This window comes from Pagrus major, chromosome 24, assembly GCF_040436345.1.
Source record: "Pagrus major chromosome 24, Pma_NU_1.0".
Taxonomy (NCBI): domain Eukaryota; kingdom Metazoa; phylum Chordata; class Actinopteri; order Spariformes; family Sparidae; genus Pagrus; species Pagrus major.
Window position 1 is genome coordinate 16338717 of NC_133238.1, and position 16763 is coordinate 16355479.

The 16763-nt window shown below is 42.9% G+C and overlaps 1 protein-coding gene across 1 annotated transcript; it reads left to right on the plus strand.

Moving 5' to 3' along the window:
* Positions 1-5322: 5322 nt before the first annotated feature.
* Positions 5323-14234, plus strand: LOC141020402 (NLR family CARD domain-containing protein 3-like). The gene is made up of 8 exons (XM_073495459.1): positions 5323-5587; positions 5742-5940; positions 6103-7879; positions 7973-8146; positions 8395-8568; positions 10091-10264; positions 12364-12410; positions 12537-14234. The coding sequence occupies exons 1-8, from the start codon at positions 5585-5587 to the stop codon at positions 13076-13078; spliced, it is 3090 nt and encodes a 1029-aa protein (XP_073351560.1). The 5' UTR covers positions 5323-5584; the 3' UTR covers positions 13079-14234.
* The last annotated feature ends 2529 nt before the right edge of the window (positions 14235-16763 follow it).

A 16763-nucleotide genomic window follows, 5' to 3' on the forward strand; every position in this document is an offset into this window, starting at 1 on the left:
GTCAGATACCTGTCGCCATTCATGTGATGAAGCAGTTTTCAGAGGCCTCTGGTCTGTGTCTGAATATAAATAAATGTGAACTGTTCCTTTAAAAGATTGAAATATACAAACTATTTGCAACATTACGATCGAGGAAGAAGTTACATACTCGGGTATTCTTATTGCTGAAGATGGGAAGGCGAGATGTCCTTTAAACTTCTCTCCAATCGTTAAAAACACTGAGAACAACTTGAATGAGTGGCTGCAAAGGGACTTGTCTCTAAAAGGCAGAGTGCTCCTGACCAAGGCTGAGGGGAAATCTGGGCTCACATACGCAGCTCTCTCTTTACAGCTGGACAGTCACATCTGGAAAGATGCTGATAGGATGCTTTTTGACTTCATCTGGAAAAATCGTACACGTTATATCAAAAAAAGTGTTGTTATGAATAATTATGAATCCGTGGGCTCAACTTTTTGGACTTTAACACACTAAACAATACTTTTAAGATCCATTGGGCTGAGCACTTTGTAAAAAACCTGCTGTCTCAATGTGGAGTTTTATTCCCCACTGTATATTCTCTGGCTTTGGTGGTCTGAGCTTTATTTTGAACCGTAATTACAATGTGGACAAACTCCCTGTGAAACTGTCCACTTCCAGGGGTGGACTGGGACAAAAATTCAGCCCTGGCAATATTCTGCCCGCTACATTATCAGCGACACCACGTAGAAGTCCACAAATCTCTGGGCGTCTTCTCTCACACATACTACAAAGGAGAGTCATATTCCTTGATAGCAGTTAACAAATAAAGCACGTAGCTATGAACTCAAGGACTAAAACTGACAGCTACAGCAATCAACCAATCAACCTTTGTTCATTATAGTGTCAAATCACTGACAAGTATATGAAGCCAAGTAGCCTTTTTGTGACGTGGTGACACCTGGTGAACAAATTTAACTTGAACTTAAAAGATATGCAGATGTTGGAAAATTAAAATCATCAATATGAAAATCTTCAACAAGGAAATAATCATAATCAAACTCATTATTTCCTACAGGTTTACTTGTGTTTTGCATCTCTGTTTGCAGCTCATCAGGCCACGTGAATGTTCACTGTTGCTATGGCAACGAGAGACCGCCGACATTAGCATCTGTTAGCCAGCGTAGCTAAATCATCTGAACAATAATAATCCATAATATCAGAACAGAATCAGCCGCAGCTCCCAACAGTCACAGCCCTTTAACTCTGGGCTGATGTAATAATAACTGTATAATAATGTGCTGCCACATGTGAGATTGTCAAAGTGAGAACAATAACGGCTTCAGTCCCTGAGCAGCTGCGTTATTACATGCAGAGATATTAGCTTTTCTTTTTAACTTCATTCAATCTGTGCGATAAATCTACATGACACAGATCCGCTCCTGAGTCAGTGGAGTCAGGGACAGACAGTGTTACTGATGTATTAAATAACGCTGCGGGCACTTTCTGTTATTCCGACACCACACAGTCACATCTACAGCACACGCATGATGAACACGCACACATGCTCGCTCAGACTCACCCCTCTGATCCCACTCTGACACTCACACACAACAGGACAAGCCTGTGTACACACACACGCACACATGAAACTACAGCAAGCAACAAAGTGCATCCAGCCCACAACCACAACCACAACTCATCTGGCTGCCTTGAATCTGAATCAGCATCATAGTCATGATCATCACAAGTCAACACTCATATCAGACTGATGTGCAGAGCCGCACGCACACGCACGCACACACACACACACACACACACGCACACACACACTGACTGACTGGTCCTTTAACTTCCTGAAGACCAGTCTGCGTCGCTCATTTGCTGGATGAGCTCCTTTAACTTTTCCAAATTTCGTGTTGCAGTGACTGAAATGGTTTCGTTTGGGGGATTTGCTTAATCAGGTGTGTCACATCGTGCACAATATCCAATGCATCTGGCATCACTTTGCATTTTTTCCCAGCGTCTTGGAGGCATAAGTTTAGGCAGCGTGGCAAACAGTGCACAAATACAGCTGCAGGATCGTGCACGTTAAAGCTCGCAGCGACTCCCCTCAAGTGACCTGACATGTTGCAGATACTGTGTCACAGACAAGATAAAGGACGTTTCTTTTAAGATCATACATTCAATTTATCCTGTCAATCATCTCCACATTTGTGTTAATGTCAACTGCACTTTTTGTGAACAGGAGGAAAATATGCGTCTTCTTTGTTTTGAATGTCGTTACACTTATTTGTTTTGGATGGAACTGGAAAACATGTTTGAACCTTTGACAGGCATCGAGCTTAAACTTAAAAACAAGATATAATTCTCACTGATGATGAAAAAAACTTAAGGGAAAGGAATTGTTTTTGTTGAATCTTTTTATTTTACAAGGAAAATATTACGTCCATAAATGTAAATGGTCACCAAAAAAACACGTTTATGAATCTAAAATAGAAAACAGATTTTACATGCAGCTACTAAAAAACATGAAAGACAGAAAAGCTGCAAGAACCTTGAAATATTATAAATTATTACAAACAATTATATGATTTGCGAAAACTCCTCTATGTATATATGTATATATATATTTGTTTTGTTTGTTTATTGTCTGTTTATGTAATAAATGTTGTTTTTTAAAATGAACCACTCCTCCTCCTCCCCCCCAGCTGTTTCCGGTTTAAAGTTGACTTTCACTTTCACTGATCCTCGTCGTGACGCAGCAGCTTCTTCTCTCCGTTTGAAGGTAATTTAACGGTCATTTCTAATGTTTCACACTTTAATGACGCGGTGAAATCAGAGCAGAAGTGGAGTTAGTTGGTCAGTATCTGAGCACAGAGTGGTTGTCACTGTGTAGCTCCACTTACTGATGACTGAAGGCAGCTTTTCCTGCCTGAATCAGCCTGTGGAGGAGGCCGAGACGAGCCGCCGCTCTCCCGCTGTCTGACGCACTAAACGCGGCTGGAGAGCAGCTGTTCGCCTGGATGCGGGAGCTGGAGGTGTTGAGGGGGCTGCAGCACCCCCTAAAACGAGGCTGTAACATGGGCCGAACTTACAAGAAGGCCCGAACCATTCAGAATTTGTCATCGACAGCGTTTCACACAGTTTATAAAGGTCCTCTTAACTCAACAACTCACAAAATGGAGCGATTTTTCAAGGGAGTCTGGGGACTTCCTGTCCCTCCTCCTCTCCCTGCTGCTGCTGACTGCAGCTGATGTGACTTATAATATGTTGGTGTTCAGGTTCTTGTTCATAATGATCAGATACGTGTTGTCCTGGAGATTCAGATGAGTCCAAACACATGAGTGTGGCCCACCATTTACTATGACGTCATCATACAGACTGAGCCCTCAGCACCAGCTGCATGAAGTGGAAACACGTGGCTGAAGTACCTCAGGATTGTAGTTACGTGTAGTACTCGAGTAAATGTACTTTCCTCCACTGTTACTGGTGTTTCTAGAACAGTGAGTCCAGTCGTGTCTCGCTGGTTAAACTGGTGTTCAGAGCAGACGACTCACTTCCAGTCTGATGGCTCCATGACACCATCTAGTGGACTGACAGTAGAAGTGCAGCGTTCATGTGACGCTGATATGAAGCAGCCAATCAGTGGAGGAGCAGCTGATGTTCTGACAGGAGACATGATGGAAAGGCTGATTTCAGTTGATGTGCAGATGAATGATTTGTGTTTCCTCTCCAGATGAAAGTGTGTGTGAGCTGAGCAGCATGAATCAGTGTGACGACAGAGAGGAGGGAGGCCCTCCCTCTAAAACCACTGGACCTGGACCTGGACCTGGACCTGGACCTGAACCTGGACCTGGACCTGGGCCTGGACCTGGGCCTGGACCTGGACCTGGACCTGGACCTGAACCTGGACCTGGGCCTGGACCTGGACCTGGACCTGAACCTGGACCTGAGCCTGGACCTGGACCTGAGCCCAGCTGTGTGTCCTTCAGGAGTGACGAGTCAAAGGATTTTATTATTAATTTTAAACAACAGCGTTCATCAGACAGACAGTAAGTTGTCCTCATGTTGCTCTCTGTTGATGTTTGTCCTCATTAAATCCAGTCTGACCAGTTGTCCTGATGGTCTTCATGTCCTCAGAGTGATGATGGAGGTCAGAGCAGGATCAGTATTAAAGGACAGGTTCACAGTTTTTCATGTCTGTCCCTCAACAACTCTGACGACAGTGTTCCTCCTGTGTACAAACAGCAGTGACTCACCTCCTGCTGAGATCTGACCCCTGCTGCTGAGGAGAGGAGAGGCTGTGTGTTATATCTAACGTTACAAGGGCCCGACCCATCCGGGCTTCATGGGGCCGGTACTAAAACCCATATTTAGGAGTAAAAAACTCTGATAACTGATATTGGCCGATTAAATGTTTTTAATTTTTCAAAGAATAAATAAAAACAAATAACTTCTTTTCTGATCTGTTAAATGTTAGTTCAAACACTTGAGACAAAGATATGAACTGAAGGCAGAACATTTTACTGTTTTACAATATTTATAAAACATGCACAAAAAAATAAGGTGTTACAAATACGTCTAAAGTTACGTGGAGCATTTTGAAACTCAAACGTTCAGTATTTCTTCTTACTGCAAGACTTGTCTACATGAATATAGCTTATATTTACAAATGATGAATTTATTATTATCTTTATATTTAGGTAATAGGTCGCTGTATAAGCAACATAATAAGTCACTGGCAAAACATTATTTGAAATGCCTCCTCCCGAGGGCTTCAGCCCTTTCTTGTTGCCCCCTGGACCTGCTTTACTCTACAGACATGGTTTGCCCTTCGGCTCTGCCTCCTGGTCACTCAATGCCCACCCCCCGGGCCTTACGTCCAAAAATCCCCAGTTGCCGGTTTTCTCTCTTCTAGTTTCTCCTCACAGGGTGTTGTGTTTCTCAGTAATTCAGAAATACAGCAGATTTTTTTTGCAATGCAATACGCTTCTGTAGATTCCAGTGTGGCCGTTATGTCGATAATCACCCAAAAGCAACACACAAAAAAGTCGATAAGTAACTTTCGGGTCACACAAATCAGACAAATTAAATATCAATATCAAGTTTGGCCTGGGCCCTGTTTTTTCATGTCCTGTTTTTGATCTGAGCATAAAATCAAAGGTACAAAAAACAAACCGGTATTTCTTTTTTGGTATCAGATTCATTGAAGAACAATGAAATATCATTGTTTGAATAGTTTATTGTGACACCAATTTGCACTGAACAATTAGCATCCAACTAGCTTGTGTTAGCTGTGTGTTCCTGTCCACAGTATTTTAGGGGTCAAGAGCTGGAGGGACTAAACCAGACGAGCTGCTGAACCAACCCAGTAAACTGACTGACTGTTGATTCACAGTGGGATCAGCAGTACGACCAACACTTTGATGTCAGGGGAAACCATCTGATTCAATGATGTCATCAGCACTTTAACTCAAAGGACCTTCAGCTTGTGTTTGTCTCTGAGTGGACAGACATAATGTGGCTGATTCTTCATGATTCCTCCACAGAGTCGACCAGGAGAGCTCAGAGGTTCCCAGAGGTCCGTCTGCCCAGCAGCATCAAACACACCTGGACTCCATATTTATGGTCTGTACATGAACAACAACTACTTTTACATCCAGTCTGTTCACAATAATCTCCATGCTGCACTTTACAGACCAGTGGTGAATCTGTCCAACATGGATCTGATGTTTGGCTCCATGATGTTAAATGTACTCATTCACATAATATTCTGTTCCAGCTGCTGGAGGAGAACATTGTGACCTTTGTGAAGAACGAGCTGAATAAGGTCCAGAAGGTTCTGAGTTCAGATTACCCAGAATGCTTAGAGAGTCAGAGGGAGGATGAGGAGGTGTTGGATGGTGAGGCATTTCTGAAGATCACACTTCACTTCCTGAGGAGAATGAAGCAGGAGGAGCTGGCTGACTGTCTGCAGAGCAGTAAGAGGATTTCTCTAAAGATTTAACATGATGGATCAATGACACATTTACTGAAGTCTGATGATGGAAAATCTGTTTATATATGCAATCTTTAGGAGAAGGAAATTGTCTTATTTTCTTTATAAATAACTTAATGATCTTGTTTGTTGTGTGTTTATTTAGAAAGTCATTCTGGAGTTTGTCAGCGTAAACTTAAATCTAACCTTCAGAAGAAGTTCCAGTGTGTGTTTGAGGGGATCGCTAAAGCAGGAAACCCAACCCTTCTGAATCAGATCTACACAGAGCTCTACATCACAGAGGGAGGGACTGCAGAGGTCAATGATGAACATGAGGTCAGACAGATTGAAGCAGCATCCAGGAAACCAGACAGACCAGAAACAACAGTCAGACAAGAAGACATCTTTAAAGCCTCACCTGGAAGAGATGAACCAATCAGAACAGTGATGACAAAGGGAGTGGCTGGCATCGGGAAAACAGTCTTAACACAGAAGTTCACTCTGGACTGGGCTGAAGACAAAGCCAACCAGGACATACAGTTCACATTTCCATTCACTTTCAGAGAGCTGAATGTGCTGAAAGAGGAAAAGTTCAGCTTGGTGGAGCTTATTCATCACTTCTTCACTGAAACCAAAGAAATCTGCAGCTTTGAAGAGTTCCAGGTTGTGTTCATCTTTGACGGTCTGGATGAGTGTCGACTTCCTCTGGACTTCCACAACACTAAAATCCTGACTGATGCAACAAAATCCACCTCAGTGGATGTGCTGCTGACAAACCTCATCAGGGGAAACCTCCTTCCCTCTGCTCGCCTCTGGATAACCACACGACCTGCATCAGCCAATCAGATCCCTCCTGGGTGTGTTGACATTGTGACAGAGGTCAGAGGGTTCACTGACCCACAGAAGGATGAGTACTTCAAGAAGAGATTCAGAGATGAGGAGCAGGCCAGCAGAATCATCTCCCACATCAAGACATCACGAAACCTCCACATCATGTGCCACATCCCAGTCTTCTGCTGGATCACTGCTACAGTTCTGGAGGATGTGTTGAAGACCAGAGAGGGAGGAGAGCTGCCCAAGACCCTAACTGAGATGTACATCCACTTCCTGGTGGTTCAGGTCAAAGTGAAGAAGGTCAAGTATGATGGAGGAGCTGAGACGGATTCACACTGGACTCCAGAGAGCAGGGAGATGATTGAGTCTTTGGGAAAACTGGCTTTGGTGCAGCTGCAGAGCGGCAACCTGATCTTCTATGAATCAGACCTGACAGAGTGTGGCATCGATATCAGAGCAGCCTCAGTGTACTCAGGAGTGTTCACACAGATCTTTAAAGAGGAGAGAGGACTGTACCAGGACAAGGTGTTCTGCTTTGTCCATCTGAGTGTTCAGGAGCTTCTGGCTGCTCTTCATGTCCATCTGACGTTCATCAACTCTGGAGTCAATCTTATGTCAGAAGAACAGTCAATCTACCATGCATCAGAAGTGACACAGTACCTCCAGAGTGCTGTGGACGAGGCCTTACAGAGTCCCAATGGACACCTGGACTTGTTCCTCCGCTTCCTCCTGGGTCTTTCACTGCAGACCAATCAGACACTTCTGCGAGGTCTGCTGACAGAGACGGGTAGGAGCTCAAAAACCAATCACTTGATAATTGAGTACATGAAGAAGAAGATCAGTGAGAATCTGTCTCCAGAGAAAAGCATCAATCTGTTCCACTGCCTGAATGAACTGAACGATGGTTCTCTAGTGGAGGAGATCCAACAGTACCTGACATCAGGACGTCTCTCTACAGATAAACTGTCTCCTGCTCAGTGGTCAGCTCTGGTCTTCATCTTACTGACATCAGAAGAAGATCTGGACGTGTTTGACCTGAAGAAATACTCTGCTTCAGAGGAGGCTCTTCTGAGGCTGCTGCCAGTGGTCAAAGCCTCCAACAAAGCTCTGTAAGTGTGGAGAAGTTTTTGAATGCAATAAATGTGCTGTTATTGACCCAAATAGAAATAATTTTCTTGTTCTGCTCATTATCCTTTATCCAGACTGAGTCGCTGTAACCTCTCAGAGAGAAGCTGTGAAGCTCTGTCCTCAGTTCTCAGCTACCAGTCCTCTAGTCTGAGAGAGCTGGACCTGAGTAACAACAACCTGCAGGATTCAGGAGTGAAGCAGCTGTCTGTTGGACTGGAGAGTCCACACTGTGTCCTTGAAACTCTCAGGTCAGATAGTTCAGTCTGTCTCAAATTATTTGTTTTTTCTTTATTATTGAATTCACTTCTCTCTCTCATGTCAGAACTCTTATGTTTTGAAACAATGCCACTTATTATTGTTTCATGTCTGTTTAGTCCAGATTTAGTGTTATTGATTTTTCATATCTCCAACATAGAGTAAAACAGAAAGCAAGTTCACATGTGCTACAATGACATTATAAATACTGTAAATGTCCTCTTTACTGTTCACTCTCCAGGTTTAGTGTCTGTCACCTCTCAGAGAGAAGCTGTGAAGCTCTGTCCTCAGTTCTCAGCTCCCAGTCCTCTAGTCTGAGAGAGCTGGACCTGAGTAACAACGACCTGCAGGATTCAGGAGTGAAGCAGCTGTCTGCTGAACTGAAGAGTTCGCACTGTGTCCTTGAAACTCTCAGGTCAGGATTCATTACTTTATTTCATTATTTCATGTAACTTTACAATTGGAGCCGGTCTTGATCATACTCTTAATATTATTCAATTTATTTAAAAGACCTAACATTTCTCTTATGAACAATCACTTGACACAGTGGCATGAAGAAAAATGCATTTTAACAGGCAGAAACCTTGAGCAGAACCGGACTTAGTGGTGGGCTGCCATCTGTCTCAACTGGTTGGGTTGAGAGAGAGAGAGACTGAAGCCCCATTCACACTGCCTTTTCAAGGTGGGAATCTTGTGCTGATATTCCACCTCGCTGCAGAATAGAATAGATGTTTATTGTCATTGTTTCAAAAACAACGAAGCATAGATAGCAGCTCTTAGTTTGACAAATAAATATCAAATATCAACAAGTATAACAAAATAGATAAAAATAGTAAAATATATACAATAATATAAATAGACACAAGATTCAAGTATGTAGATAATATGTACACAAGTGAGTATGTGTGTGGGGGTGGTAGTGGAGGGTTATTACACTGGTGTGAAGTCTTTAGAGAGTGAGGGGTGAAGGGTGGGGTTGTGCATTTCCCTGCCTGTGGGAAGAAACTGTTTTTCAGTCTGTTTGTTCTAGATCTGATGGATCTATATCTCTTCCCAGAGGGCAGGGGGGAGAACAGGTAATGTCTGGGGTGAGTGGGGTCCTTATCAATACAGGTGGCCTTCTTTTGGAGTCGGCCAGTGTAAATGTCTCTGAGAGGGGGTAGTGTCATCCTGATGACACGCTCCGCTGCCCTCACCACCCGCTGCAGGTCCTTCCTGTCCTGTGTTGTGCAGCTGGAGAACTACACCGTGCAGCAGTAGGTCAGGAGGCTTTCTATCGCTGACCGATAGAAGTTGGTCAGCAGGTGGTGAGGGAGGTGAGCGTGCTTTAGCTTCCTGTAGGTGTGAAAGTTACAAAGGTGGAATTGGGGGACAGTTTCATTCCGCCTCTCATCCTCCAACAGAGGTAGTAACGCAGCCAAAACACAGGCGAGACGACCTGCGTGAACAGTAGTGTGATGTTCTGATAGTGTTCACAGTCTGACAACTTAACAGATCCTTCACTCATCAAAGTAACAATATAAAACCAATGAAACCACTAATCTATTTATATAATGTATATAATTAAAATGTGGGTCTGTCAGTCTATTCTGCACTTTAGTCCCGACTTACATATCTCAACAACCATTGGATGGATTGTCATGAGGTTTGGTTCAGACATTCATGCTCCCCTCAGTATGAACTGTAATTACTTTGGTGATCCTCCATCATCAGGTCATCATTTTAATCTGTACAATATGTTGGTTCATGACCAAATATTTGCAAAACTAATGACATTTCCATCATCTTCAGTTATACTTTGTGTTCAGTGCTGATTAGTAAATAATGAAAACTAAGATGATGAATATAATAAACATTAAACCCTTAAACACAGATGTGCACTGAAACATCAGGACCCTCAGCTGATCTGTGATGTGTGTTGTTTTGTGTGTCTGCAGGCTGTCAGGCTGTCTGATCACAGAGGAAGGCTGTACTTCTCTGGCCTCAGCTCTGGACTCCAACCCCTCCCATCTGAGAGAGCTGGACCTGAGCTACAATCATCCAGGAGACTCAGGAGTGAAGCTGCTGTCTGCTCGACTGGAGGATCCAGGCTGGAGACTGGACACTCTCAGGTATGAAGAGTCCTGCTGCAGCCACAGACAGTCAGTGTGAGACTCTGTATCTCGACTGTAGATTGTTCAGTGTCGGGAGGTCTGCTTCGTTTACTCCACCTCCAGTTGTTCAGTTCAGTTCAGGAGAAAAGGCAGTATGGCACGAAGCCGAGAGTTACAAGTGAAGAGAGGAAGATGAGAAGAAGAGATGAAGATCAGCGACCAGGACAGTCTTGGCACAAACACTAAAGTTACACCTCTTTTTTCAGACTAGTTTGGTGCCCGTTCAAAATGTGCCTGTTTTGATTTGTTGGCCTCTGGTTTTGCTGCTTGATGAACCGTCATCCAAACTACTTCACACTACACACTGATTGCAGAGGGTTATCAAAACATTAACATTAAATCTAATTTCCACCACGTCACTGCTGTGTTATGATATTAATAATAACAACAGACCCTCTGTGTCAGATTTCTGATCAGAAAATACTGAACCTCAAATTCAAAAGATTTCTGTGACACATAAATGAATTTAATCACTGAATGTCATAGAAACTCTTTCCCTTAACTGGAGAATCAATGTTTCTGCCAAAGTGCTTGACTTTGAACTTAAAATGGTTCTGACATGGATCTTTATCAGCACTGGAGTAACTGCATTCAAGATCATCACGACAAGTGTATCTGTGCCTCAGTGTGAAACCATTTACAGACTGTAACAACTGTCTGTGGCATCAGTTTAAAGTGAACAGAAGATATAAAACAGTCCAATCACAACTTTAGATGACACGAGGTGGAACATTCCCGTCACATCACCATAACAGCAGCAGTGCATAGATTAATTTAAGATGGGTCAGTGGTGCCGTCTTGGCTCCTGTCATGAGGAAACTGCTGCTCCAGCTGAGTTTGGGCTGTTTTGGGTAGTTCTCATTATAACAGCCTGCAGGGGCAGGAAAGCTTCAGTGTTTTGCACCGTCAGCAAAATCAAATGACAAAAGAAAAGAAAACATTCGTGACAACGTTGCATGAATGGACTTTTAATTTCTCTTGTGTGGCAGCAAACAACACACATGGTTTCAGTTACTAACTGAGTCCATCCACACACTTTATGGCCGACTACAGTAATAACAGCGTGCACTTTACTGTGACTGCAGCAACGTGCTCGTAGCTCTGTCACATACCGGACAGACTCACTCCTACCAACACAACACAGACTAGCGTTGGTAGGAGTGAGTCCTATAATTAGGCACTAATTATAGGGCTGCAACTAACAACTATTTTCATAACCCATTAATCACATGAAAAGACAAAAGCTGATTTATTTATATTTTTATTAAAAAATAAGATTTCAAACTAAGAGACATTTTCTGTCATTTGTTGTGCTTTTAATGGCATCAAACATGACATGAAGTTCTCCTCACAGTAACTATTACTGCTGTAATATCCATCAGATATCAATCCAGCACCAAACTATAGTAACATGACATGAACACATGAAATGATGCTGTTTCTACCACAAACAGCTTCAGTGACACTTGTGAGCTTCTGGAGGGAAACAGTCTGGGAGTCTCTGTCTCTTGGTTTTGTGGCAGAGGTCGGGAACCAACGTCCAACTTTTCTGATGATTTACAACATTACGTATAAACTGTATTTGTTTATTTGCACAGTGAAACAAAGCAGCAGAAATACAGCGAGAACAAAAAGCAGACTGTGCAGGTGAGATTCAGAAAAGCCCTGGAAGCTTCAAACAGGAATCTGACCTCAAAAGTTCTGACATCCAAATCCAAAAGTAATATATAAACATAAGCACAAGCTGACATTGGATCAGACAGCAAGCGTCAGGTAGCCCACAGGAAACAGCAGCAACATCCAATAACATAAAGATGAAGTCATAAATCCAAAAAGAGGTTTGTGTGTGTCCTCACATGTTGTCGTCCTCTTTCACACACACCAACATCCTGTGGCTCACTCTCAGTGTGTGAGGAGAGTGGCAGAGGTGAAGAGGTTCAGGGAAACAGGGAGAAGCAGCCTGATGGACATGTTGTGTTTCTGTGTATGAGTCATGTCATGTCCATGTTTGCATGCTGAAAGAGGATGTGCTGCTCTGACCCCCCTCCTCCTTTCAGGGTGGAGCCTGCTGGAGTCCGATGGTTGACACCAGGTCTGAGGAAGTGTGAGTGTGTTTTTACTTTGATTCAGCTTCACACTGTGACATCACTCAGTCACATCTGTGATGTCATCACCACACTGATGATACATTAATAACTGCAGCTGTGTTGTGTCTTTTTCTCTCCATCAGATTCCTGTAAGCTCACAGTCGACACAAACACAGTCAGCAGAGACATCAAACTGTCTGACAACAACAGGAAGATGAGACGTGTGGAGGAGGTTCAGTCATATCCTGATCATCCAGAGAGGTTTGAGTCCTGGCCTCCTCAGCTGCTATGTAGAACTGGTCTGACTGGTCGCTGTTACTGGGAGGTCGAGTGGAGAGGAGAAGTTTCTATATCAGTGAGTTACAGAAGAATCAGCAGGAGAGGAGACAGAGACTGTGTGTTTGGATGTAATGATCAGTCCTGGAGTCTGAGGTGGTTTAATGGTCGTTATTCTGTCTGTCACAATAACAGAAGAACAAACATCTCCTCCTCCTCCTCCTCCTCCTCTGGTAGAGTAGCAGTGTATGTGGACTGTCCTGCTGGCACTCTGTCTTTCTACAGAGTCTCCTCTGACTCACTGATCCACCTCCACACCTTCAGCACCACATTCACTGAACCTCTTTATCCTGGATTTGGGCTCTGGTGGTCCAGTCCTGGTTCCTCAGTGTGTCTGTGTGGTGTTTAGTCTGCAGAGTCTCCTCCTGTCACAGAAACATTGTCAGTGCTGAACAGTTGAGTCTGTACAGGATCACAGTCACATCAATCTTTCAGCTTCTTGTAATAAATTCATCAGTGAACTTTGTACAAAATGATTCAAACTGATTGTAAAGATTGATGGTTTCCTCGTCATCAATGATTATGTTCTGCACATTAAAACTGAGACATCACTTCACTTTGTTCTGCACTTGTTGTATTTGACAGTCGTCAGCATGAAGCTGGTGACTCACAGAAGGACTTTAACAGGCAGCCGCTGTAAAGACTTTAAAACAGGCGTAACGTGCGTCTCCTTCTGGTCTGAGTCAGCAGTCGTGCAGCAGGATGTTGAATTAGCTGCTTTCATAATGTTTCTGTGTGAGTGTTACGGCCTCCGTTCATAAAAGTCAGAGCTGAGGCTCAGAAGGGGCTGGAGGATGCAACATACGAAGGACACCAGACACAAGGTTCATAGTTCACTCACAGCTTTTATTACATTGTTCAAATTATTCCCAAAAGAAACCCAGCAACAAACAAAAAGGGGCTGAAAGGAACAAAAGATGGGAAGACGCTGGACCAACCAGGCAGTGGGCCGTCGTTCCCCGCGTCTCCCCCTGAACCACCTCGATGAAGACTGATCCTAAAACAAAGAAAAGGAATAACTGAACCAGCAGTAACCTCCAGCCCAAACTAACACAGTAAACTAAAATAACACAACCCCAGCACCTAAACTATGGAGGCTGACAAACCAACCTGTTGGAGGAGAGGAGGAAACACTCTGCTCATGTGTGTGTCTCCTTAGCTAGCTACAGACTGCAGTTAATGTTAGCTAGCTACACACTGTAAGCTATGTATAAGTAGAGACATTGTTAGCTAGGTGTAGAGCAGAGGCACTGTTAGCTAGGTGTAGAGTAGCATTTCTGTTAGCTAGGTGTAGAGCAGAGACACTGTTAGCTAGGTGTAGAGCAGAGGCACTGTTAGCTAGGTGTAGAGTAGCATTTCTGTTAGCTAGGTGTAGAGCAGAAGCACTGTTAGCTAGGTGTAGAGTAGCATTTCTGTTAGCTAGGTGAAAAACGATTCAAAGTGATTGAAAAGATTCTTCATTTACATTTTAAACTTCTTCCATTAAATTGTGGAAATTGCGTTGACTTGTACTTTCTATCGTGTGTTGTTTTGAATTCTGGCTCTTGTTCCAATAAAATCCAGAAATATTAGTGAAATGTCAGAAACAGGAAACATTGACTCGTCTGTAGCTTTAATTGTAAAGTTTCATTGTGAACAAAGTTGTAAAGCGACAGTAAACTGTGTAAACAGTGATCTATTGAAAATCGTATCTTATTGTTCATCATAACTAATAATTATCCCTGATAATCATTAATTATTATTGATGGACATATTTAACCATAAACTTCCTAATAATGTTGCTCAACGCACTACATATGGTGCCCCGTGTGAGGCAGTGTACTGTTGGCAATCATTCATAACTGTGCAATATTAATTTCAGCATAATTTGGACAGTGCTGAAATTTGAGTTTCACATCTTGAACCCTTTAGCCAAAAGTCTTTACATTGAACCTCACTAGTCTATTACAGGAGTAGACGTTGATTTGTACTTACAAACAGTTGCGTTGTGGTAAGAATTGATTTATCAATCAAATTTATAACCAAATGGATTAACCAAAATCTTTTAGGTTATTAACTGCCACTTTGAGCCATTTGCTATTGCGACTTTTGATTCAAGGTGAAAGTGCTCTGTAGAAATTGTAAGAATTTCAGTTCAGCATGTGAATATCCTGTATTTGTTGCATTATAGTCAAGCTGTCAGAATTTGATGAAAATTTAAATGCTCCTCGTGTTAATCACAGCGTGCCACCGGCCCTGTGATACATAGAAGTTTATATGTGGCTGTTACTGCCTTGCATTTCAGCCTGAGTAAGAAGTAGAGCCGGAGATAGACCCACAGCCCTGTGAAACAGAGGTTTTGTACTTAGCTGTTACTACCACGTGTTTCCAACCGAGTCAACTTTAAGAGACAATCCTCTGAATGTTACTGCCCTGCATTCCAATTAGTGCATGTACCCGCCAATAGTGTAGGCCAGCATACTGTTTGGTTAGGCTAGTGTACTCCCAAAGCTACGCTACAGAGTGTCTGCCAAAGCAGCACCATAGCCAACCACACTGATCGTTGTTGGACAATTTGTTTAATAATGGAGAGCCCCTGTGTAGAGCGATTTATTTCTTCCCTGGCACAGAGTGTAAAACCTGGCTGCCCTGAAGTCATTAGCAGGTTACATCTCAGTTTCCTCCAGTTACGACCAGTTTCATCCACCTGCTGTCTTTTATAAGACTTTGCACAGCAAGGTCAGCACTGTTGGGATTGGGATTACAACCTTCTCCTGCTTGGCTTATCAGGCAAGGAACCACCAGCACCTTTTCTTCAAAGACTGGTAACGTTTAACTGTGCCTAGATAGCACCAGCATAGCATAGCACGGCTAAGCACAGGACTGTTTAACTCTGGTCGATGTAATGCAAATGTGTTCAATCTATGTGTTTGTTAACTGTTTGGGTGTTATTGTGGTCTTAGGTCAGGTTATTGGCAGTTTGCTTTGCTGCACGGCTAATTTGATGTTAGTTGAATTATGCTTCACACAGACTCAGGATCTTTGCATGCAGCTAACCATCTGTTACACACACACACACACACACACACAGAACACTGATGTGAAAGGAGACAGTGGAGACGCACATGGGATTAAACGATCAACACACAAAAAAATTTGCTCCCAAAACTTTGTGCTTTGTCTCATAGTGGCGTTTCACATTGACACTTTTTATGAGTACCGCAGTCTCTGAGCATATGAGACAGACTGGTTTTGTGCTTCCAGTGGGAAGAATGAACATGAATGAGTCCATCCATTCTGGGTTGAAAACTTTGTTTTCGCTGTCCAGTTTTCTCTTCTTGACAACACTGCCATCTACTGATCATGTGGAGAATCGGCTCCGATCTTTAGACTTGAGATTATTTTCACAGTGAGTAAAGAAGCTGCTGCAGAAGCTCCACTTATTGTTTCCACTCTGCTTCTATAAAGTGTTGATGAGTGTATTGATGAATGTATTGATCCTTCTACATGTTGCTTATTTTACTGGATGACTGACATGTGATGACATGTGAAGTTCTAACAGCTGACACAAAGACAGCAGAAGGAAGAGTCCTTTTTGTTTGTGAGTTCAGATCAGTGCAACCGAACGTGACGGCGCCAGAACATCACATGTATCTGTAACCACGGCAACTGCTCAGCATCACTCATGTTTACTGCATTTACACATTTTCTCCTTTTTAGCTCCTCATCGTGTTTCACATCAACTTTGTCCTGCATTTGAACAAGCAATTTAACATGTTTATCAGACTTTTAACACATTTGAGTTTTTTTTAAAAATATATATGTAACCCGTACTAACAATACCTTTTCATAATGTGTGACAACGCCACTCTCTTTAAAGGGGAGAGACCCTGAACCACATACAGCGTGACCTTAGTCTGAACTCACAGCAAAAGCTCCCCACTGGGTTAATGCTTATTAGGCAAGGAAACAGCAGAGACTTCTTAGTGTAATTACAAAAATAACAATTTTATTCACCAGTATCTCACATGAAATAAAATGAACACATTTACATC